At 41.2% G+C, this 23,506-nt stretch overlaps 1 protein-coding gene across 2 annotated transcripts in view; it reads left to right on the plus strand.

The window, feature by feature from the left end:
- ADAM17 (ADAM metallopeptidase domain 17) overlaps positions 1-23,506 on the plus strand; it is a 306,921-nt gene that overhangs the window by 266,963 nt on the left and 16,452 nt on the right. For both annotated transcript variants that reach the window (XM_053709701.1, XM_053709702.1), the window contains 3 exons: positions 6,431-6,561; positions 10,171-10,249; positions 11,030-11,118. In XM_053709701.1, coding sequence (XP_053565676.1) covers positions 6,431-6,561; positions 10,171-10,249; positions 11,030-11,118 — 299 coding nt within the window. The remainder of the gene's footprint in view (positions 1-6,430; positions 6,562-10,170; positions 10,250-11,029; positions 11,119-23,506) is intronic.

Consider the following 23,506-nt stretch of genomic DNA (forward strand, 5'->3'; position numbering starts at 1 on the left):
ATAAAAGAAAATCTTTAAAGGGATATTAAATGGTAAATAAAAGATAGACCATATTGATATATTCAAAGCAAAGATTAGCTTAAAAGTAGAGATATTTTTTTAAAATAATAATAGTTGTCCAAAAATATTAACAATATAAGTGTGAAGGTATAGTTTCTATAAATTTAACCGGTACCACCATGTTGTAACCAAGGTTTCCCCTTTATCTGTTTCCTCTGCTAGGACAATTAGAGACATATATAAAACAGGTTTTTAAGAGTGTGTGCAAACAAGGCTGTGAAAATCAATAACTTTCATAGGAAAAGGAAACGCATATAATTAAAAAAAAAAATGGTAATATAATCTCAAGATGTTTAATATCCCTTTTAAGAATCAAGACTTCAAAAACAGTTATTAAATGGCAGACTGGGTAAGAAAAACAGAATTTATGCTTACCTGATAAATTACTTTCTCCAACGGTGTGTCCGGTCCACAGCGTCATCCTTACTTGTGGGAATATCTCTTCCCCAACAGGAAATGGCAAAGAGTCCCAGCAAAGCTGGCCATATAGTCCCTCCTAGGCTCCGCCCACCCCAGTCATTCGACCGACGGACAGGAGGAAAAATATAGGAGAAACCATATGGTACCGTGGTGACTGTAGTTAGAGAAAATAATTCATCAGACCTGATTAAAAAACCAGGGCGGGCCGTGGACCGGACACACCGTTGGAGAAATTAATTTATCAGGTAAGCATAAATTCTGTTTTCTCCAACATTGGTGTGTCCGGTCCACGGCGTCATCCTTACTTGTGGGAACCAATACCAAAGCTTTAGGACACGGATGAAGGGAGGGAGCAAATCAGGTTACCTAAACGGAAGGCACCACGGCTTGCAAAACCTTTCTCCCAAAAATAGCCTCCGAAGAAGCAAAAGTATCAAATTTGTAAAATTTGGCAAAAGTGTGCAGTGAAGACCAAGTCGCTGCCTTACATAACTGGTCAACAGAAGCCTCGTTCTTGAAGGCCCATGTGGAAGCCACAGCCCTAGTGGAGTGAGCTGTGATTCTTTCAGGAGGCTGCCGTCCGGCAGTCTCATAAGCCAATCGGATGATGCTTTTAAGCCAAAAGGAAAGAGAGGTAGAAGTCGCTTTTTGACCTCTCCTTTTACCAGAATAGACAACAAACAAAGAAGATGTTTGTCTGAAATCTTTTGTAGCCTCTAAATAGAATTTTAGAGCACGGACTACGTCCAAATTGTTTAACAAACGTTCCTTCTTTGAAACTGGATTCGGACATAAAGAAGGTACAACTATCTCCTGGTTAATATTCTTGTTAGAAACAACCTTTGGAAGAAAACCAGGTTTAGTACGCAAAACCACCTTATCTGCATGGAACACCAGATAGGGCGGAGAACACTGCAGAGCAGATAACTCTGAAACTCTTCTAGCAGAAGAAATAGCAACCAAAAACAAAACTTTCCAAGATAGTAACTTAATATCTATGGAATGTAAAGGTTCAAACGGAACCCCTTGAAGAACTGAAAGAACTAGATTTAGACTCCAGGGAGGAGTCAAAGGTCTGTAAACAGGCTTGATCCTAACCAGAGCCTTAACAAATGCTTGAACATCTGGCACAGCTGCCAGTCTTTTGTGTAGTAAGACAGATAAAGCAGAGATCTGTCCCTTTAGAGAACTTGCAGATAATCCTTTCTCCAAACCTTCTTGTAGAAAGGAGAGAATCTTAGGATTTTTTATCTTATTCCATGGGAATCCTTTGGATTCACACCAACAGATATATCTTTTCCATATTTTATGGTAAATCTTTCTAGTTACCGGTTTTCTGGCCTGAACCAGAGTATCTATCACAGAATCTGAAAACCCACGCTTTGATAGAATCAAGCGTTCAATCTCCAAGCCGTCAGCTGGAGGGAGACCAGATTTGGATGTTCGAATGGACCCTGAACAAGAAGGTCCTGTCTCAAAGGTAGCTTCCATGGTGGAACCGATGACATATTCACCAGGTCTGCATACCAAGTCCTGCGTGGCCACGCAGGAGCTATCAAGATCACCGAGGCCCTCTCCTGTTTGATCCTGGCTACCAGCCTGGGAATGAGAGGAAACGGTGGAAATACATAAGCTAGGTTGAAGGTCCAAGGTGCTACTAGTGCATCTACTAGAGTCGCCTTGGGATCCCTGGATCTGGACCCGTAGCAAGGAACCTTGAAGTTCTGACGAGACGCCATCAGATCCATGTCTGGAATGCCCCATAATTGAGTTAGTTGGGCAAAGATCTCCGGGTGGAGTTCCCACTCCCCCGGATGGAATGTCTGACGACTCGGATAATCCGCTTCCCAGTTTTCCACACCTGGGATGTGGATCGCAGATAGGTGGCAGGAGTGATCCTCCGCCCATTGAATTATTTTGATCACTTCTTTCATCGCCTGGGAACTCCTTGTTCCCCCCTGATGATTGATATACGCAACGGTCGTCATGTTGTCTGATTGGAATCTTATGAATCTGGCCTTTGCTAGCTGAGGCCAAGCTCTGAGAGCATTGAAGATCGCTCTTAGTTCCAGAATGTTTATCGGGAGAAGAGACTCTTCCCGAGACCATAGTCCCTGAGCTTTCAGGGATTCCCAGACCACGCCCCAGCCCACTAGACTGGCGTCGGTCGTGACAATGACCCACTCTGGTCTGCGGAAGCTCATTCCCTGGGATAGATGGTCCAGGGTCAGCCACCAACGGAGTGAATCTCTGGTCTTCTGATCTACTTGAATCATTGGAGACAAGTCTGTATAGTCCCCATTCCACTGTTTGAGCATGCACAGTTGTAATGGTCTTAGATGAATTTGTGCAAAAGGAACTTTGTCCATTGCTGCAACCATCAACCCTACTACTTCCATGCACTGCGCTATGGAAGGACGTGGAACAGAATGAAGAACTTGACAAGTGCTTAGAAGTTTTGACTTTCTGACCTCTGTCAGAAAAATCCTCATTTCTAAGGAATCTAATATTGTTCCCAAGAAGGGAACTCTTGTTGACGGAGACAGAGAACTTTTTTCTATGTTCACCTTCCATCCGTGTGATCTGAGAAAGGCCAGAACGATGTCTGTATGAGCCTTTGCTGTTGACAGGGACGACGCTTGTATTAGAATGTCGTCCAAGTATGGTACTACTGCAATGCCCCTCGGTCTTAGAACCGCTAGAAGGGACCCTAGTACCTTTGTGAAAATCCTTGGAGCAGTGGCTAACCCGAATGGGAGGGCCACAAACTGGTAATGTTTGTCCAGAAAGGCGAACCTTAGGAACTGATGATGTTCTTTGTGGATAGGAATATGTAGGTACGCATCCTTTAGATCCACGGTAGTCATAAATTGACCTTCCTGGATAGTGGGTAGAATCGTTCGAATGGTTTCCATCTTGAACGATGGTACCCTGAGAAATTTGTTTAGGATCTTCAAATCCAAAATTGGTCTGAAAGTTCCCTCTTTTTTGGGAACTACGAACAGATTTGAATAAAATCCCATTCCTTGTTCCTTTATTGGAACTGGGTGTATCACTCCCATCTTTAACAGGTCTTCTACACAATGTAAGAACGCCTGTCTCTTTATTTGGTTTAAGGATAAGTGAGACATGTGGAACCTTCCCCTTGGGGGTAGTTCCCTGAATTCCAGAAGATAACCCTGAGAAACTATTTCTAGTGCCCAGGGATCCTGAACATCTCTTGCCCAAGCCTGAGCAAAGAGAGAGAGTCTGCCCCCTACTAGATCCGGTCCCGGATCGGGGGCTACTCCTTCATGCTGTTTTGTTAGCAGCAGCAGGCTTCTTGGCCTGCTTACCCTTGTTCCAGCCTTGCATCGGTTTCCAGGCTGGTTTGGGTTGTGAGGCATTACCCTCTTGCTTAGAGGATGCAGAATTAGAGGCCGGACCGTTCCTGAAATTGCGAAAGGAACGAAAATTAGACTTATTCTTGGCCTTGAAAGGCCTATCTTGTGGAAGGGCGTGGCCCTTTCCCCCAGTGATGTCTGAGATAATCTCTTTCAATTCTGGTCCAAATAGAGTTTTACCTTTGAAAGGGATGTTAAGCAATTTTGTCTTGGATGACACATCCGCTGACCAAGACTTTAGCCAAAGCGCTCTGCGCGCCACAATTGCAAACCCTGAATTTTTCGCCGATAATCTAGCTAATTGCAAAGCGGCATCTAAAATAAAAGAGTTAGCCAACTTAAGTGCGTGAACTCTGTCCATAACCTCCTCATATGGAGTCTCTCTACTGAGCGACTTTTCTAGTTCTTCGAACCAGAACCACGCTGCTGTAGTGACAGGAACAATGCACGAAATGGGTTGTAGAAGGTAACCTTGCTGTACAAAAATCTTCTTAAGCAAACCCTCCAATTTTTTATCCATAGGATATTTGAAAGCACAACTATTCTCGATAGGAATAGTAGTGCGCTTGTTTAGAGTAGAAACTGCCCCCTCGACCTTAGGGACTGTCTGCCATAAGTCCTTTCTGGGGTCGACCATAGGAAATAATTTCTTAAATATAGGGGGGGGAACAAAAGGTATGCCGGGCTTTTCCCACTCCTTATTCACTATGTCCGCCACCCGCTTGGGTATAGGAAAAGCGTCGGGGTGCACCGGAACCTCTAGGAACTTGTCCATCTTGCATAATTTCTCTGGAATGACCAAGTTGTCACAATCATCCAGAGTAGATAACACCTCCTTAAGCAGTGCGCGGGGATGTTCTAATTTAAATTTAAATGTCACAACATCAGGTTCAGCTTGTTGAGAAATTTTTCCTGAATCTGAAATTTCCCCATCTGACAAAACCTCCCTCATGGTCCCTTCAGATTGGTGTAAGGGTATGACAGAACAATTATCATCAGCGCCCTCCTGCTCTTCAGTGTTTAAAACAGAGCAATCGCGCTTTCTCCGATTATGTAGGAATTTTGGATAAAATATTTGCTATGGAGTTATCCATTACAGCCGTCAATTGTTGCATGGTAATAAGCATTGGCGCGCTAGATGTACTAGGGGCCTCCTGCGTGGGCAAAACTGGTGTAGACACAGTAGGAGATGATGTAGTATCATGTCTACTCCCCTCATCTGAGGAATCATCTTGGGCAATTTCATTATCTGTGGCAGTACTGTCCTTACTTTGTTTGGACGCTATGGCACAATTATCACACAAATTTAAATGGGGAGACACATTGGCTTTCATACATATAGAACATAGCTTATCCGAAGGCACAGACATGTTAAACAGGCTTAAACTTGTCAATAAAGCACAAAAAACGTTTTAAAACAAAACCGTTACTGTCTCTTTAAATTTTAAACAGAAACACTTTATTACTGAATATGTGAAAAAGTATGAAGGAATTGTTCAATTACCAAAATTTCACCACAGTGTCTTAAAGCATTAAGAGTATTGCACACCAATTTTCAGAGCTTTAACCCTTAAAATAACGGAACCGGAGCCGTTTACAAATTTAACCCCTATACAGTCCCAGCTATAGCCTTTGCTGCGACCTAACCAAGCCCAGAGGGGAATACGATACCAAATGACGCCTTCTAGAAACTTTTCCAGCTACTTTCAGATCCTCACACATGCATCTGCATGTCTTGCTCTCAAAAACAACTGCGCAGTAATTGCGCGAAAATGAGGCTCAGCCTACAACTGGGAAGGCCCTCCCTGACTGGAAAAGGTGTCTAACATAGTGCCTGCCGTTAAAAAACGTTCCCCAAGTTTATAAATGTGAATTATCATCATAAACATGTATAAAATGTCCAAATAAAGCAATCGATTTAGCCCATAAAAGTGTCTACCAGTTTTATAGCCCATATTAAGCCCTTTATTCTGTTTGCTTGACTAAGAAAATGGCTTACCGGTCCCCATGAGGAGAAATGACAGCCTTACATGGTCTTGTTAGAAATATGGCTAGTCATACCTTAAGCAGAAAAGTCTGCTAACTGTTTCCCCCAACTGAAGTTACTTCATCTCAACAGTCCTATGTGGAAACAGCAATCGATTTTAGTTACTGTCTGCTAAAATCATCTTCCTCTCACAAACAGAAATCTTCATCCTTTTCTGTTTCAGAGTAAATAGTACATACTAGCACTATTTTAAAATAACAAACACTTGATAGAAGAATAAAAAACTACATTTAAACACCAAAAAACTCTTAACCATCTCCGTGGAGATGTTGCCTGTGCAACGGCAAAGAGAATGACTGGGGTGGGCGGAGCCTAGGAGGGACTATATGGCCAGCTTTGCTGGGACTCTTTGCCATTTCCTGTTGGGGAAGAGATATTCCCACAAGTAAGGATGACGCCGTGGACCGGACACACCAATGTTGGAGAAAGTAGATTTCAGCTTTACATTAGTATATTTTTCTTAATGACCTTGTGTTACAAAGTTTCTATAACTTCTTTTTTTTATTTTATTTTTACCCAGACACTGAACATTCTTGTAAAGTCTGCTGCCGAAATGAGAATGGCATCTGTAGTCCATACGTGGATGCAAATAAACAGTTTTTGTATTTACGCAAAGGAAAACCATGTACTGTTGGATTTTGTGATATGAATGTAAGTTAACAAAGTCTGACCCTGCTTCACATAACAGAAAGGGCTACACTGCACATAAAGACATGTTGCATATTTCAGACATACGCTAGTCATATATTTTTTACTATTAGCCAAGTGTTATTGGAATCTGCACCAAGTTTTGCTGCAATATCAAAATCTGTATGTTTTGTTTCAGTTCCTCTAATTTTGTATTGTAAATGTTACTTTACTCTTGTTAGGGAGAATATGAACCTTAAAGTGAATGTAAAGTTTTACAAATGTGTGCCCGTTTTTTAAAAATCCTATTAAAAACAGGGGCACTTTCATTCATCAAACTTTACATTTCACTCGTTTTGTTAAAATACTTACTTTTTATTCTTGTAGCCGCTCCTGTGCTTCCCCCGCCCGTTGCAAGCCTCTTCATACGTCAGCAATGAGGAAACCGGCTTCCACCAATCATGGCTTCCCCTCGAGAGCAAACATTGCCTGAGGCCAAGCCCTCATATTACGTTACGATTTTTTTTTTATTTTTTTTGTGAGTTGTTTGAACTGTTCTCTAATCAGTGCTCTAGCCATGCGGCACTCACACAATTTTTTTTTTTTTTTGTAGCTAGAGCACTGATTGGAGAACAGTTCAAACCATTGGCTCACAAAAAAATTACTTTTGAAGTTAGCGGCTGGAGCGTGTGGTATTTGAATTTCAGGGCTCCATTAGTAAGTTAAAGTGCATCTTCAATACAACTAATGAATTAAACTCCATCTAAAATATGGCTTACATTCTGAATCTGTTTACACAAATTGGAAAGTTTACCATCACTTTAATTATGGTCAATGAGTAACAAATTCCTTCATAGATTGCCCTAAATTTAACATTGCACAAGCATAACCTCGTAGAGCACGGCTTTCTAACTTCATTAGCGTGTCTGAGAGTCAACCTTCCACATTCCTGTAAGATACAGTGACATAGGGACCTGCTAAATATCCAAATACTGAGGTCTTCACATTGATGATTTGGTTTCTGAAACCACAAAATTTTACAAGACGACTAAAACATTTTTTCAAATTCATATTACATTACCAACTGAAACTTACTTTAATTAAAGAGAACTTTGAACACTGATATAATTCTCTAAACAAGCAATAATAAGGTGGAATATAAATGTAAATTAATAAGGTAAAACAGGTAATATGGACCACAAGCTTCCTTTTTTTTTATAAAAATCTTTTATTGAGGATTATTAGAAAAGAAAAGAAATACAGAAATCTCATTACAGAAATGTACACTGTGACCACAATATATTAACCAAACAGAATGGAAATAAAAAGAAAAAGTGCAACATAACAAAAAACCGTCACATTTAGTTAAGTGAAATCCTCGTTGTATGTGTTTATACAACAGAATATAAGTAGCTATTAGGGCCTCTGCAGGGCCAACTGAACCAGAAAGAAATCTCAATAGCTACAATTATGACCCGTATTGTTTAACATATAACATAACTCAGGGTCTCTCCAAATACCTGATACACGAAGAAGTGATATAGTTAGGACTACTCTGCAGCAAGCTCCATATGGGGAGGGGCGAGATGGGAGGAGGGAAAAAACACACACAACAAGCTTCTTATGACAATAGCAAACAAGTTAAAATGGGCTCATTTATATTTCTTATCCTGAAGAACCATTACTACCGTGACTTCATCAACATATAAGGATGCGATATCTGTGTATTAGTTGTGCAAAGCACTACCTGTTGCTCACATTCTTAAAAGAAATGTTTATTGAAACAGTGGAGGTTATCGAAAATAAATATTTAGGAACTTCCCATACATATATAAAATAAAAATTTCCAGTGAATCGTGTAAGTAAACAAATCAGATCCTGCATATGTAGATTTCTTCATCGGTCTGTTACATGGTCTATTCTTTGCTTGTAAATTTCTGTCTCTAGTGTAATAGCCTGCAGGAAAACCTTTTAAGTCAATCTCAGGAAACTTATAGTCCTCTTAGTCATCAAATTGATATGCCTTATCATATGGTGATTCTCATTGATTTTGTATGGATCCAATTGTCTATCTTCTGCCTCATGTTCTGAGTGATAGAGTGCACAGGAAGATCTACACTTCCTGGATGGTTCTCATTTCCTGTACTGGTGTGACTGACTGCCTGGTACTCCACCTGGGTACCTCTGCCAAAAGCTACCTCCTGCCCTCCAAGCCCCTCCAGCAGATAGCTGACACTAGCCCTTTACCCAAAACAAGAGAAAGGCCTCCAGTTCAGGTAAAACCAAAATAAATAAATAGCCCACACATTTTATACTTTTTCAGGGACAATCCCCCTTCATGCATAAACATTAGTTACAGGATACCAGATAACACAATAGAGAACATCTCTAATCTGTTTAATATAATCATATAATGCTCATTCCTGCACCTGGGGATTTAGACCCTCTCTTATCAGTAAAAGGCTTAGTGGAGTCTAACAGTCTGAGGACATGTTTTACTGATAAGGGATAAGTCAGCCGGGTGGGGGTCTTTTCCACGGGCCATAATCAGTGGGCAGGAGGCTAGCCCACAGCCCCCTCCAGAAGCCCCAGTGACCGTAGGGTTTGTCACCACTTGCTTTTCTCCTCTGCTTTTGCTCTTCACTTTGTCAAATAGAAGAACTGAAGTGAAAGGAAATAAGAGGTGGATGTGCTTCCTATTGTACAATGGACCGATTATCTAGTTGCTTAGAATCCTCTTCTATGTGCACCATCACTCAGACCGTGAAAAAAGGCTTTAATGACAAGTGCAGAAATCCTTGGTTTTATTTAACTCCACTCCTGTTCCTCCTGTGTTTTATCTTTCCCTCTGCTTGCGTTTCATTACACACACAAATGAATACACATGCGCGCACACGTTATGTTTGCATAATGTAGTAGATCTGCCCCTCTAAACTCATACATGGAGGTCAAGTATGGTGATGAGCACAAGAAGGGAAATAATTTAAATAACCTTTATATGTAATAAGAACTCTAAACCATGCACTCGCTTTAGCTTTCTTCTGCATAGTTACTGCTTGCCTCTCTTTAAAGGGACAGTCAACACCAGAATTTTTGTTGTTTTAAAAGATAGTTAATCCCTTAATTACCAATTCCCCAGTTTTGCATAACCAACATAGTTATAATTATACACGTTTTACCTCTGTAATTACCTAAGCCTCAGCAGACTGCCCCCTTCTTTCAGTTCTTTTGACAGACTTGCAGTTTAGCCAATCAGAGCTGTCTCCAGGGTAAATTCATGTGCATGAGCTCAATGTTATCTTCCCTCTAGTGGTGAAAATGCATTTAGATTAGAGGCGGCCTTCAAGGTCTAAGAAATTAGGATATGAACCTCCTACGTTTAGACTTCAACTAAGAATAGCAAGAGAACAAAGCAAAATTGGTGATAAAAGTAAATTGGAAAGTTGTTTAAAATTACATGCCCTATTTGAAACATGAGTTATTTTTTTGGACTTGACTGTCCCTTTAAGTAAAAGGAACCATTGTCTCTCACATAAGGTGTGGGAATTCCAGAGTAGTTTTGTAGGTCACTCGAGCATTTTCCCGAATATTTGCTTTGTCAGAATTATATTGATTATCCCCTCTTTCACACAGGGAAAGTGCGAGAAGCAAGTCCAAGATGTCATTGAACGCATATGGGATTTCATTGACAAACTCAGCATCAACATGCTAGGTATGTATTCTTATTTTATTTATTTTTTTAGAATGCTAACCTCATCAATATTTGTTTTAGTCAAATGTGAATTTTAATAAAACAGGGTGGCTAACTAGTGCCCTTGTGAGGGTCACACAACCTTCAAAGTAAAAATTGCACCAAAATAAATTTTAATAACTCAAAAAATTTTTTTACAAAAACAATTGGTAGCATTAGATAGGCTTTAATCCAGTGTGGTTCCAATATACACACAGGCAGTGCCTCTATATCGGCTAGGGTCATTGTCCTACAGAGTTCTGTAAAAATAGCTAAGAAAAAGTGTGTGCCGCATTTAATATCTTAATATAAAGTAGGAAAGTACAAATAAACTCCATTGAGGTTCACAATGCCTCACATTTTTACTTTAATCTGCTTTTAGAAAGATTCCCTTTAGCCATAGCATATTGATTTTATTTATTTTTTACCTGTTATGTAGAGGTCCGTTTTCTACTTCTCTAACACCATTGCAATACTTCTGTTTTCTATGTATTGTAGTTAATAATCCTTTTTGTATTGTAGCCTCATAAAGGTTTAACCAGGAAAATACTTTTCTGCTAACAAATTACACACAAGTTTATATTTTGTAATTAAATTTGTTGATGCTGTTCATTTTTGTAACTAGTTATTTGAAACCATAAACCACATAGCTTATGCTGTATTTGTTTTTTTATTTTATTTACAATTAGACTGATTGTAAGGGGTTGGTAGGCAAATGCTTTTCATGGTTTTTATTTGTTTTTTTTCTTGGGAAATTAACAGGAAAGTTCCTAGCAGACAACATTGTGGGATCTGTTATTGTCTTCTCTTTGGTCTTCTGGATACCAATTAGTATTCTTGTTCACTGTGTGGTAAGTTGGCAAAACTATTAACCAAACAACAAATTTATAACTTGAATGACAGAGAAAATCAGTAGATTAAAAACAATAATTCCATCTCGATCTTCTTCAGTCTTCCACAAAGGGACAGTCTACTCTGGATTTTTTTATTGTTTTAAAAGATATATTATACTTTTATTACCCAGTCCCCACTTTTGCATAACCTAAACGGTTATATTAATACACTTTTTACCTCTGATTTCCTTTTATCTAAGCCTCTGCAGACTGTCCCCTTATTTCAGTTATTTTGATAGACTTGCATTTTAGCTAATCAGTGCCCTCTTATAAGTAACTCCACTGACATGAGCACAATTTTATCTATATTACACACATGAACTATCGGCCTCTAGCTGTGAAAAACTGTCAAATGCTTTGAGATAAGAGGCGGCTTTCAAGAGCTTAGAAATTAGCATATGAACCTACGTAGGTTTAGCTTTTATCAAAGAATACCAAGAGAACAAAACAAATTTGATGATAAAAGTGAACTGGAAAGTTGTTTAAAATTGCATGCCCTATCTGAATCATGAAAGTTTATTCGTCTAGACTGTCCCTTTAAAGGTGACAAACTTCAGTCAAAAACCACAAACATGAAAAGGAACCACAGACAACTCCCATGGTATACTAAATCAGAGCAGCAGTAAATCAAAACTCATTCACCGATTGCAAGATTTATCTGTGCTCATCAGTCTGAGTTCAGCGTTATAAGTGCTAAAAATCCTTGAATCTGAGTCCGTACATCAAAGCTATTTATTGCTGCTCCGTTGTTCTCTTCCTCGTCATGATATTCCCCTTTAATTCTGATTCCGCTCCTTTAACGGTTATGTATGGCTTAGATGCTAATTCAGTGCTCCATATTTTTCTGGTATGCAAATCATCTTCCAATTCCATCTTTGTCTTATTACATTTTTACAAAAAAAAATGTAGAATTGTTGTCGTAATATTATCAGTACTAGCTGTAATTTTTTGTATTTCTCCTGTTAAGTGTAGTCAGTCCACGGGTCATCCATTACTTATGGGATTATATCTCCTCCCTAACAGGAAGTGCAAGAGGATCACCCAAGCAGAGCTGCTATATAGCTCCTCCCCTCTACGTCATATCCAGTCATTCTCTTGCACCTAACTAAAGATAGGACGTGTGAGAGGACTGTGGTGTGTTAAACTTAGTTTTTATTTCTTCAATCAAAAGTTTGTTATTTTAAACGGCACCGGAGTGTGTTGTTTGTTCTCAGGCAGCATTAGAAGAAGAATCTACCTGAGTTTGTCTATGATCTTAGCGGTCGTAATTAAGATCCACTTGCTGTTCTCGGCCCTTCTGAGGAGTGAGGTAACTTTAGAACAGGGGATAGCATGCAGGGCCCACCTGCAAGGAGGTATGTGCAGTAAATTATTTTCTAAGGAATGGAATTGACTGAGAAAATACTGCTAATACCGATGTAATGTAAGTGCAGCCTTAAATGCAGTAGTAGCGACTGGTATCAGGCTGATATGTATGTATGTATACTCTGAGGTATTTCTGGGGAATGGAATTTCACTTAGAAAATACTGTCAATATTAAAGTAATATTTGAGCCTGCACTGCAGTGAAAGCGACTAGCAGCAGGCTTATTAATAACACTTCATAATTTTCAATTTTAAAACGTTTACTGGCATGTTAATCGTTTTTTCTGAGGTACTTGGTGATAAAACTTTATGGGCATGATTTTTACCACATGGCTGTCGTTTTTTTCTGCATAAAAACAGTTTACTGAGCTTCCCTACTGTTGTAATATGAGTGGGAGGGGCCTATTTTAGCGCTTTATTGCGCAGTAAAATTTAGTCACAGTCTTCCTATTTCTTCCTCCATGATCCAGGACGTCTCTACAGAGCCCAGGGGTCTCCAAAACTAGTTTTGAGGGAGGTAATCAGTGACAGCAGACCTGTGACAGTGTGTTTGACTGTGATAAAAACGTTTATTATTTCAACTGTTATCCGTTTTGGGTATTAAGGGGTTAATCATCCTTTTGCTGGTGGGTGCAATCCTCTGCTAACTTTATACATTTTCTGTTAAAATTTGGTTTTTTTAACATATTTGGTTCATTGTTAATTCAACTGTGTTACATTTTTATGTTTTCTTAAAGGCGCAGTAGCGTTTTTTATATAGCTTGTAAATTTATTTAAAAGTTTTTTTCCAAGCTTGCTAGTGTTATTGCTAGTCTGTTTAAACATGTCTGACACAAATGAATCTGTTTGTTCATTATGTTTAAAGGCCAATGTGGAGCCCAATAGAAATTTGTGCACTCAATGTATAGATGTTACTTTGAATAAAAGTCAAACTTTACATGTTAAAAAGATATCACCAGACAACGAGGGGGAAGTTATGCCGACTAACTCTCCTCACGTGTCAGTACCTTCGCCTCCCGCTCAGGAGGTGCGTGATATTGTGGCGCCGAGTACATCAGGGCGGCCCATACAAATCACTTTGCAAGACATGGCTAATGTTATGACTGAAGTACTATCTAAATTGCCAGAATTAAGAGGTAAACGCGATCACTCTGGGGTAAGAACAGAGTGCGCTGATAATAATAGAGCCATGTCTGATACTGCGTCACAATTTGCAGAACATGAGGACGGAGAGCTTCATTCTGTGGGTGACGGATCTGATCCAAGTAAACTGGATTCAGACATTTCAAATTTTAAATTTAAGCTTGAGAACCTCCGTGTATTACTAGGGGAGGTATTAGCGGCTCTGAATGATTGTAACACGGTTGCAATTCCAGAGAAAGTATGTAGGCTGGATAAATATTTTGCGGTACCGGCGTGTACTGACGTTTTTCCTATACCTAAAAGGCTTACAGAAATTGTTAACAAGGAGTGGGATAGACCCGGTGTGCCCTTTTCACCCCCTCCTATATTTAGAAAAATGTTTCCAATAGACGCCACCACACGGGACCTATGGCAAACGGTCCCTAAGGTGGAAGGAGCAGTTGGGCTAAGCGCACCACTATCCCGGTGGAGGATAGCTGTGCTTTTTCAGATCCAATGGATAAAAAGTTAGAGGGTTACCTTAAGAAAATGTTTGTTCAGCAAGGTTTTATATTACAACCCCTTGCATGCATCGCGCCTGTCACTGCTGCGGCGGCATTCTGGTTTGAGTCTCTGGAAGAGACCCTTAGCACAGCTCCATTGGATGAGATTACGAACAAGCTTAAAGCCCTTAAGCTAGCTAATTCATTTTATTTCTGATGCCGTAGTACACTTAACCAAACTTACGGCTAAGAACTCCGGATTCGCCATTCAAGCACGTAGAGCGCTGTGGCTTAAATCCTGGTCAGCTGACGTGACTTCTAAATCTAAATTGCTTAATATTCCTTTCAAAGGGCAGACATTATTCGGGCCCGGCTTGAAAGAAATTATCGCTGACATTACTGGAGGTAAGGGCCATGCCCTGCCTCAAGACAGGGCCAAACCAAAGGCTAAACAGTCTAATTTTCGTGCCTTTCGTAACTTCAAGGCAGGAGCAGCATCAACTTCCTCCGCTCCAAGACAGGAAGGAACTGTTGCTCGCTACAGACAGGGCTGGAAACCTAACCAGTCCTGGAACAAGGGCAAGCAGGCCAGAAAACCTGCTGCTGCCCCTAAGACAGCATGATGTGAGGGCCCCCGATCCGGAAACGGATCTAGTGGGGGGCAGACTCTCTCTCTTCGCCCAGGCTTGGGCAAGAGATGTCCAGGATCCCTGGGCGTTGGAGATCATATCTCAGGGATATCTTCTGGACTTCAAAGCTTCTCCTCCACAAGGGAGATTTCATCTTTCAAGGTTATCAGCAAACCAGATAAAGAAAGAGGCGTTTCTACGCTGTGTACAAGACCTCTTACTAATGGGAGTGATCCACCCAGTTCCTCGGTCGGAACACGGGCAAGGATTCTATTCAAATCTGTTTGTGGTTCCCAAAAAAGAGGGAACCTTCAGACCAATCTTGGACTTAAAGATCCTAAACAAATTCCTAAGAGTTCCATCGTTCAAAATGGAAACTATTCGAACCATCTTACCCACGATCCAAGAGGGTCAGTACATGACCACAGTGGATTTAAAGGATGCCTACCTTCACATACCGATTCACAAGGATCATTACCGGTATCTAAGGTTTGCCTTCCTAAACAGGCATTACCAGTTTGTAGCTCTTCCCTTCGGGTTAGCTACGGCTCCAAGAATCTTTACAAAGGTTCTGGGCTCTCTTCTGGCGGTATTAAGACCGCGAGGCATAGCGGTAGCTCCGTACCTAGACGACATTCTGATACAAGCGTCAAGTTTCCAAACTGCCAAGTCTCATACAGAGTTAGTTCTGGCATTTCTAAGGTCGCATGGGTGGAAGGTGAACGTAGAAAAGAGTTCTCTATTGCCACTCACAAGAGTTCCCTTTCTAGGGACTCATAGATTCTGTAGAAATGAAAATTTACCTGACGGAGGACAGGTTATCAAAACTTCTAAATGCTTGCCGTGTCCTTCATTCCATTCAGCACCCGTCAGTGGCGCCTGCATCTCAGACCGCTGCAATTGTGCATGCTAAGTCAGTGGAATGTGGATTACTCAGATTTGTCCCCTCTGCTAAATCTGGATCAAGAGACCAGAGATTCTCTTCTATGGTGGCTTTCTCGGCCACATCTGTCCAAGGGGATGCCCTTCCGCAGGCCAGATTGGACGATTGTAACAACGGACGCCAGCCTTCTAGGTTGGGGCGCAGTCTGGAATTCCCTGAAGGCTCAGGGATCATGGACTCAGGAGGAGAGACTCCTTCCAATAAACATTCTGGAATTAAGAGCAATTTTCAATGCTCTTCTGGCTTGGCCTCAGTTAGCAACTCTGAGGTTCATCAGGTTTCAGTCGGACAACATCACGACTGTGGCTTACATCAACCACCAAGGAGGAACAAGGAGTTCCCTAGCGATGATGGAAGTCTCAAAGATAATTCGCTGGGCAGAGTCTCACTCTTGCCACCTGTCAGCGATCCACATCCCAGGCGTGGAGAACTGGGAGGCGGATTTTCTAAGTCGCCAGACCTTTCATCCGGGGGAGTGGGAACTGCATCCGGAGGTGTTTGCCCAACTGCTTTATCTTTGGGGCAAACCAGATCTGGATCTCATGGCGTCTCGCCAGAACGCCAAGCTTCCTTGTTACGGATCCAGGTCCAGGGACCCGGGAGCGGTACTGATAGATGCTCTGACAGCACCTTGGGTCTTCAACATGGCTTACGTGTTTCCACCCTTCCCGATGCTTCCTCGATTGATTGCCAGGATCAAACAGGAGAGAGCATCAGTGATTCTAATAGCGCCTGCGTGGCCACGCAGGACCTGGTATGCAGATCTAGTGGACATGTAGTCCTGTCCACCATGGTCTCTGCCTCTGAGACAGGACCTTCTGATTCAGGGTCCTTTCAAACATCCAAATCTAATTTCTCTGAGGCTGACTGCATGGAGATTGAACGCTTGATTCTATCAAAGCGTGGATTCTCGGAGTCAGTGATTGATACCTTAATACAGGCTAGGAAACCTGTTACCAGGAAAATTTACCATAAAATATGGCGTAAATACTTACATTGGTGCGAATCCAAGAGTTACTCATGGAGTAAGGTTAGGATTCCTAGGATATTGTCTTTTCTACAAGAAGGTTTAGAAAAGGGTTTATCTGCTAGTTCGTTAAAGGGACAGATTTCAGCTCTGTCTATCCTTTTACACAAACGTCTGGCAGAAGTTCCAGAGGTTCAGGCTTTTTGTCAGGCTTTGACTAGGATTAAGCCTGTGTTTAAGACTGTTGCTCCGCCGTGGAGCTTAAACTTAGTTCTTAACGTTCTGCAAGGTGTTCCGTTTGAACCCCTTCATTCCATCGATATCAAGCTGTTATCTTGGAAAGTTCTGTTTTTAATGGCTATTTCCTTGGCTCGAATAGTCTCTGAGTTATCGGCCTTACATTGTGATTCTCCTTATCTGATTTTTCATTCAGACAAGGTAGTTCTGCGTACTAAACCTGGGTTCTTACCTAAGGTAGTCACTAACAAGAATATCAATCAAGAGATTGTTGTTCCATCATTGTGCCCTAACCCTTCTTCAAAGAAGGAACGACTTTTGCACAATCTGGACGTCGTCCGTGCCCTGAAATTTTATTTGCAGGCAACTAAAGATTTTCGTCAAACTTCTTCCCTGTTTGTCGTTTATTCTGGACAGAGGAGAGGTCAAAAAGCTTCGGCTACCTCTCTCTCTTTTTGGCTTCGTAGCATAATACGTTTAGCCTATGAGACTGCTGGACAGCAGCCTCCTGAAAGGATTACAGCTCATTCTACTAGAGCTCTGGCTTCCACTTGGGCCTTTAAGAATGAGGCCTCTGTTGAACAGATTTGCAAGGCTGCAACTTGGTCTTCACTTCACACTTTTTCAAAATTTTGCAAATTTGACACTTTTGCTTCTTCGGAGGCTGTTTTTGGGAGAAAGGTTCTACAGGCAGTGGTTCCTTCCGTGTAAAGATCCTGCCTGTCCCTCCCGTCATCCGTGTACTTTTAGCTTTGGTATTGGTATCCCATAAGTAATGGATGACCCGTGGACTGACTACACTTAACAGGAGAAAATATAATTTATGCTTACCTGATAAATTAATTTCTCCTGTAGTGTAGTCAGTCCACGGCCCGCCCTGTTTTTTACGGCAGGTCTAAATTTTAATTAAACTACAGTCACCACTGCACCCTATAGTTTCTCCTTTCTCGTATGGTTTCGGTCGAATGACTGGATATGACGTAGAGGGGAGGAGCTATATAGCAGCTCTGTTTGGGTGATCCTCTTGCACTTCCTGTTAGGGAGGAGATATAATCCCATAAGTAATGGATGACCCGTGGACTGACTACACTACAGGATAAATGAATTTATCAGGTAAGCATAAATTATATTTTCTTTCATGTAATTGGCAAGAGTCCATGAGCTAGTGACGTATAGGATATACAATCCTACCAGGAGGGGCAAAGTTTCCCAAACCTCAAAATGCCTATAAATACACCCCACACCACACCCACAATTCAGTTTTACAAACTTTGCCTCCTATGGAGGTGGTGAAGTAAGTTTGTGCTAAGATTTCTACGTTGTCATGCGATTCTCAGCATTTTTAAGCCTGATTACTCTCGGAGTACAGCGAATGTCAGAGGGACGTGGAGAGTATCGTATCACCTATTGAATGCAATGATTTTCCTAACGGGGGTCTTTTTCATAGGTTCTCTGTTATCGGTCGTAGAGATTCATCTCCTACCTCCCTTTTCAGATCGACAATATACTCTCATATACCATTACCTCTACTGATAACTGTTTCAGTACTGGTTTGGCTATCTGCTAAATGTGGATGGCACTTTATGCATTTATATTAAGTTCTAAATATATGTATTGTACTTAAATTTGCCATGAGTCAGGTTCATGTATTTCCTTTTGCAGATTGTCAGTTTCATATTTTGGGAAAGTTAATATTAAAAAATATTTTTCTTACCTGGGGTTTAGTCTTTTTTTCAATTGACTACTTTGTTTTGCGGGCTGACTTAGGCTTGCAGGTGTGCCAAATGCTACGCTTTATTGCGTCATTCTTGGCGCGAGAATTTTTTGGCGCGAAAGGCATGTCCGTTGACGCAAGTTCGTCATTTCCGGTGTCGTAATTGACGCAGAGGTTTCACACATGGTTGCGTCGTTAGTGACGCGAGTGTGTCATTTCCAGACATGGTTGGCGGCAAAGAAATTTCAGTTACGTTGTGCGTCATACTTGGCACCAAACTTTTTTTCATTATTTATTGCCACATTGCTTTTGCCTCTTGCCTTTTTCTATGTCAGAGGGCTATGCTATTTGCATTTTTTCCCATTCCTGAAACTGTCATATAAGGAAATTGATAATTTTGCTTAGTCTTTACATTCTGCAGAATCTCACACAAATCAACTAGTGTTATTTCTTCGAAAACATGGTTGGAGGATCAATTTACCAAAAAGTTTTTTGATTTGAGGGTCACCTTTTTAGGTTTCCAGATAGATTCAGTGTCCATGACTCTGTCTCTAACAGACAAGAGACGTTTGAAATTGGTTGCAGCATGTCGGCACCTTCAGTCTCAGTCATTCCCTTCAGTAGCTATGTGCATGGAAATTTTAGGCCTCATGACTGCAGCATCGGATGCGATTCCTTTTGCTCGTTTTCACATGAGACCTCTCCTGCTTTGCATGCTGAATCAATGGTGCCGGGATTATACAAAGATATCACAATTATTATCCTTAAATCCCAATGTTCGACACTCTCTGACGTGGTGGTTAAATCACCATTGTATAGTTGAAGGGGCTTCCTTTGTTCGGCCAACCTGGACTGTGATCACAACAGATGCGAGTCTTTCAGGTTGGGGAGCTGTCTGGGGATCTCTGACAGAACAAGGGGTTTGGAAATCTCAAGAGGCAAGATTACCAATCTATATTTTAGAACTCCGTGCAATTCTCAGAGCTCTTCAGTTTTGGCCCCTGTTGAAGAGAGAACCGTTCATTTGTTTTCTGACAGACAATATCACAACGGTGGCATATGTCAATCATCAGGTTGGGACACTCAGTCCCCAATCTATCTCGGATACTTGTTTTGGCGGAATCCAGCTCCTATCTAATTTCTGCGGTTCATATCCCAGGTGTAGTCATTTGGGAGGCGGATTATCTCAGCCATCAGACTTTACATCCAGGGGAGTGGTCTCTCCATCCGGATGTGTTTTCTCAGATTGTTCAGATGTGGGGTCTTCCAGAAATAGTTCTGATGGCTTCTCATCTAAACAAGAAACTTCCCAGATACCTGTCCAGGTCCAGGGTTTCTCAGGCGGAAGCAGTAGATGCGCTGACACTTCCTTGGTGATATCAACCTGCTTATATCTTCCCGCCTCTAGTTCTTCTTCGAAGAGTGATCTCCAAAATCATCATGGAACAATCATTTGTGTTGCTGGTGGCTCCAGCATGGCCCCACAGGTTTTGGTATGCGGATCTTGTTCGGATGTCCAGTTGCCAACCTTGGCCACTTCCGTTAAGGCCAGACCTACTGTGTCAAGGTCCGTTTTTCCATCAGGATCTCAAATCATTAAATTTGAAGGTATGGAAATTGAACGCTGAGGGCTAGATTTATCACAGCTGAGGCGTTCAGGGGCATGTATACGCGCCCCTGTACGCCTCAGCTCGCCTCTGGCGGAGCGAAATTACCCGCAGGTAATTAACATTGCACACGAGCGCAACTTTGCGCTCGCGTGCAATCCCCTGCCCGTGCACAGCCAATCACGCGCAGGCAGGAGTTGTCAATCTCCTCGGTCGGACTCGACCAAGGAGATTGAATTTTGCCACCTTAGAGGTGGCGAAGAGCTTAGGGAAGCAGCGGTCTGGTGACCGCTGCTTGATAAATCACGGCAAGCAAGTTCTTGTGAGAACTTGCCGCCGTAGGGGCTTGATAAATCGAGCCCTAAGTACCGAGTCATAGAGATTTCTCTGACTCAGTAATTAATACTATGTTACAAGCTTGTAAATCTGTCTCTAGGAAGATTTATTATCGAGTTTGGAAGACTTACATTTCATGGTGTTCTTCTCATAAATTCTCTTGGCATTCTTTTAGAATTCCTAGAATTGTACAGTTTCTCCAGGTTGGTTTGGATAGGGGTTTGTCTGCAAGTTCCTTGAAGGGACAAATCTGCTCTTTCTGTTTTATTTCACAGAAAGATTGCTAATCTTTCTGATATTCACTGTTTTGTACAGGCTTTAGTTCGTATTAAGCCTGTCATTAAATCAATTTCTCCTCCTTGGAGTCTTAATTTGTTTTTGCAGGCGTTACAGGCTCCTCCTTTGAGCCTATGCATTCTTTGGATATTAAACTACTTTCTCTTGTTAAGTGTATCCAGTCCACGGATCATCCATTACTTATGGGATATTAACTCCTCCCCAACAGGAAGTGCAAGAGGATTCACCCAGCAGAGCTGCTATATAGCTCCTCCCCTAACTGCCATTACCAGTCATTCTCTTGCACCCAACGAATAGATAGAATGTGTGAGAGGACTGTGGTGATTATACTTAGTTTCATACCTTCAATCAAAAGTTTGTTATTTTATAATAGCACCGGAGTGTGTTATTCCTTCTCTGGTAGAATTTGAAGAAGAATCTACCTGAGTTTTTCTATGATTTTAGCCGGAGTAGTTAAGATCATATTGCTGTTTCTCGGCCATCTGAGGAGAGGTAAACTTCAGATCAGGGGACAGCGGGCAGATTAATCTGCAAAGAGGTATGTAGCAGCTTATTATTTTCTGACAATGGAATTGATGAGAAAATTCTGCCATACCGATATAATGTAAACTCAGCCTTAAATGCAGTAGCAGCAACTGGTATCAGGCTGTCATGTATGTATATTTTACACTTCAGTATTCTGGGGAATGGCACTTCACTGGAATTATGCTGTATGCATAAAACTTTAGCCTAATTTGCAGGGACTAGCAACAGGCTTTTTAATAACACTCAATATATTAATGTTAAACGTTTTTTGCTGGCATGTAAAATCGTTTAATTTTCTGAGGTACTGGGTGAAAAAATGTTTTGGGCACTATTTTTTTCCACTTGGCAGTCGTTTTATTTAATTTATGACAGTTTACTGATCTCTCTCACTGTTATGTGTGAGGGGGAGGGGCCTTTTTTGGTGCTTTTGCTACGCATCAAAAAATTCAGTCAGAAGTTTATTGTCTTCCCTGCATGATCCGGTTCATCTCTACAGAACTCAGGGGTCTTCAAAACTTGTTTTGAGGGAGGTAATCACTCACAGCAGAGCTGTGAGATTGTAGTTGACTGTGATAAAAAAAACGTTTATTTCTGTATTTTTTTTCTGCTATCAGGGTTAGTTATCCTTTGCTAATGGGAGCAATCCTTTGCTAAAATTGTGTTTTTTACAAAGATTTGATGCTATAACTTTTCAGTTTATTAATTTTCATCTGTCATAACTTTTTCTGTGCTTCTTATAGGCACAGTACGTTTTCATATTATAGTAAATTACTTGAAAAGTATTTCCAAGTTGCTAGTTTATTTGCTAGTGTGTTAAACATGTCTGATTCAGAGGAAGATATCTGTGCTATATGTGCTAAAGCCAAAGTGGAGCCCAATAGAAATTTATGTACTAACTGTATTGATGCTACTTTAAATAAAAGTCAATCTGTACAAATTGAACATATTTCACCAAACAACGAGGGGAGAGTTATGCCGACTAACTCGCCTCACGTGTCAGTACCTGCATCTCCCGCTCGGGAGGTGCGTGATATTGTAGCGCCGAGTACATCTGGGCGGCCATTACAAATCACATTACAGGATATGGCTACTGTTATGACTGAAGTTTTGGCTAAATTACCAGAACTAAGAGGTAAGCGTGATCACTCTGGGGTGAGAACAGAGTGCGCTGATAATATTAGGGCCATGTCAGACACTGCGTCACAATTTGCAGAACATGAGGACGGAGAGCTTCATTCTGCGGGTGACGGTTCTGATCCAAACAAACTGGATTCAGATATTTCAAATTTTAAATTTAAGCTGGAAAACCTCCGTGTATTACTAGGGGAGGTGTTAGCGGCTCTGAATGATTGTAACACAGTTGCAATACCAGAGAAAATGTGTAGGTTGGATAAATATTTTGCGGTACCCGGCGAGTACTGACTTTTTTCCTATACCTAAGAGACTTACTGAAATTGTTACTAAGGAGTGGGATAGACCCGGTGTGCCGTTCTCACCCCCTCCGATATTTAGAAAGATGTTTCCAATAGACGCCACCACACGGGACTTATGGCAAACGGTCCCTAAGGTGGAGGGAGCAGTTTCTACTTTAGCTAAGCGTACCACTATCCCGGTGGAGGATAGCTGTGCCTTTTCAGATCCAATGGATAAAAAGTTAGAGGGTTACCTTAAGAAAATGTTTGTTCAACAAGGTTTTATATTGCAACCTCTTGCATGCATTGCGCCTGTCACGGCTGCAGCAGCATTTTGGTTTGAGTCTCTGGAAGAGACACTTGAATCAGCTCCATTAGATGAGATTACACACAAGCTTTAAAGCCCTTAAGTTAGCTAACTCATTTATTTCAGATGCCGTAGTACATTTAACTAAACTTACGGCTAAGAATTCCGGATTCGCCATTCAGGCACGCAGAGCACTGTGGCTAAAATCCTGGTCAGCTGACGTTACTTCTAAATCTAAATTGCTTAATATACCTTTCAAAGGGCAGACCTTATTCGGGCCCGGGTTGAAAGAAATTATCGCTGACATTACAGGAGGTAAAGGCCATGCCCTGCCTCAAGACAGAGCCAAACCTAAGGCTAGACAGTCTAATTTTCGTTCCTTT

This window comes from Bombina bombina, chromosome 4 (assembly GCF_027579735.1).
Source record: "Bombina bombina isolate aBomBom1 chromosome 4, aBomBom1.pri, whole genome shotgun sequence".
In the NCBI taxonomy this organism is placed as follows: domain Eukaryota; kingdom Metazoa; phylum Chordata; class Amphibia; order Anura; family Bombinatoridae; genus Bombina; species Bombina bombina.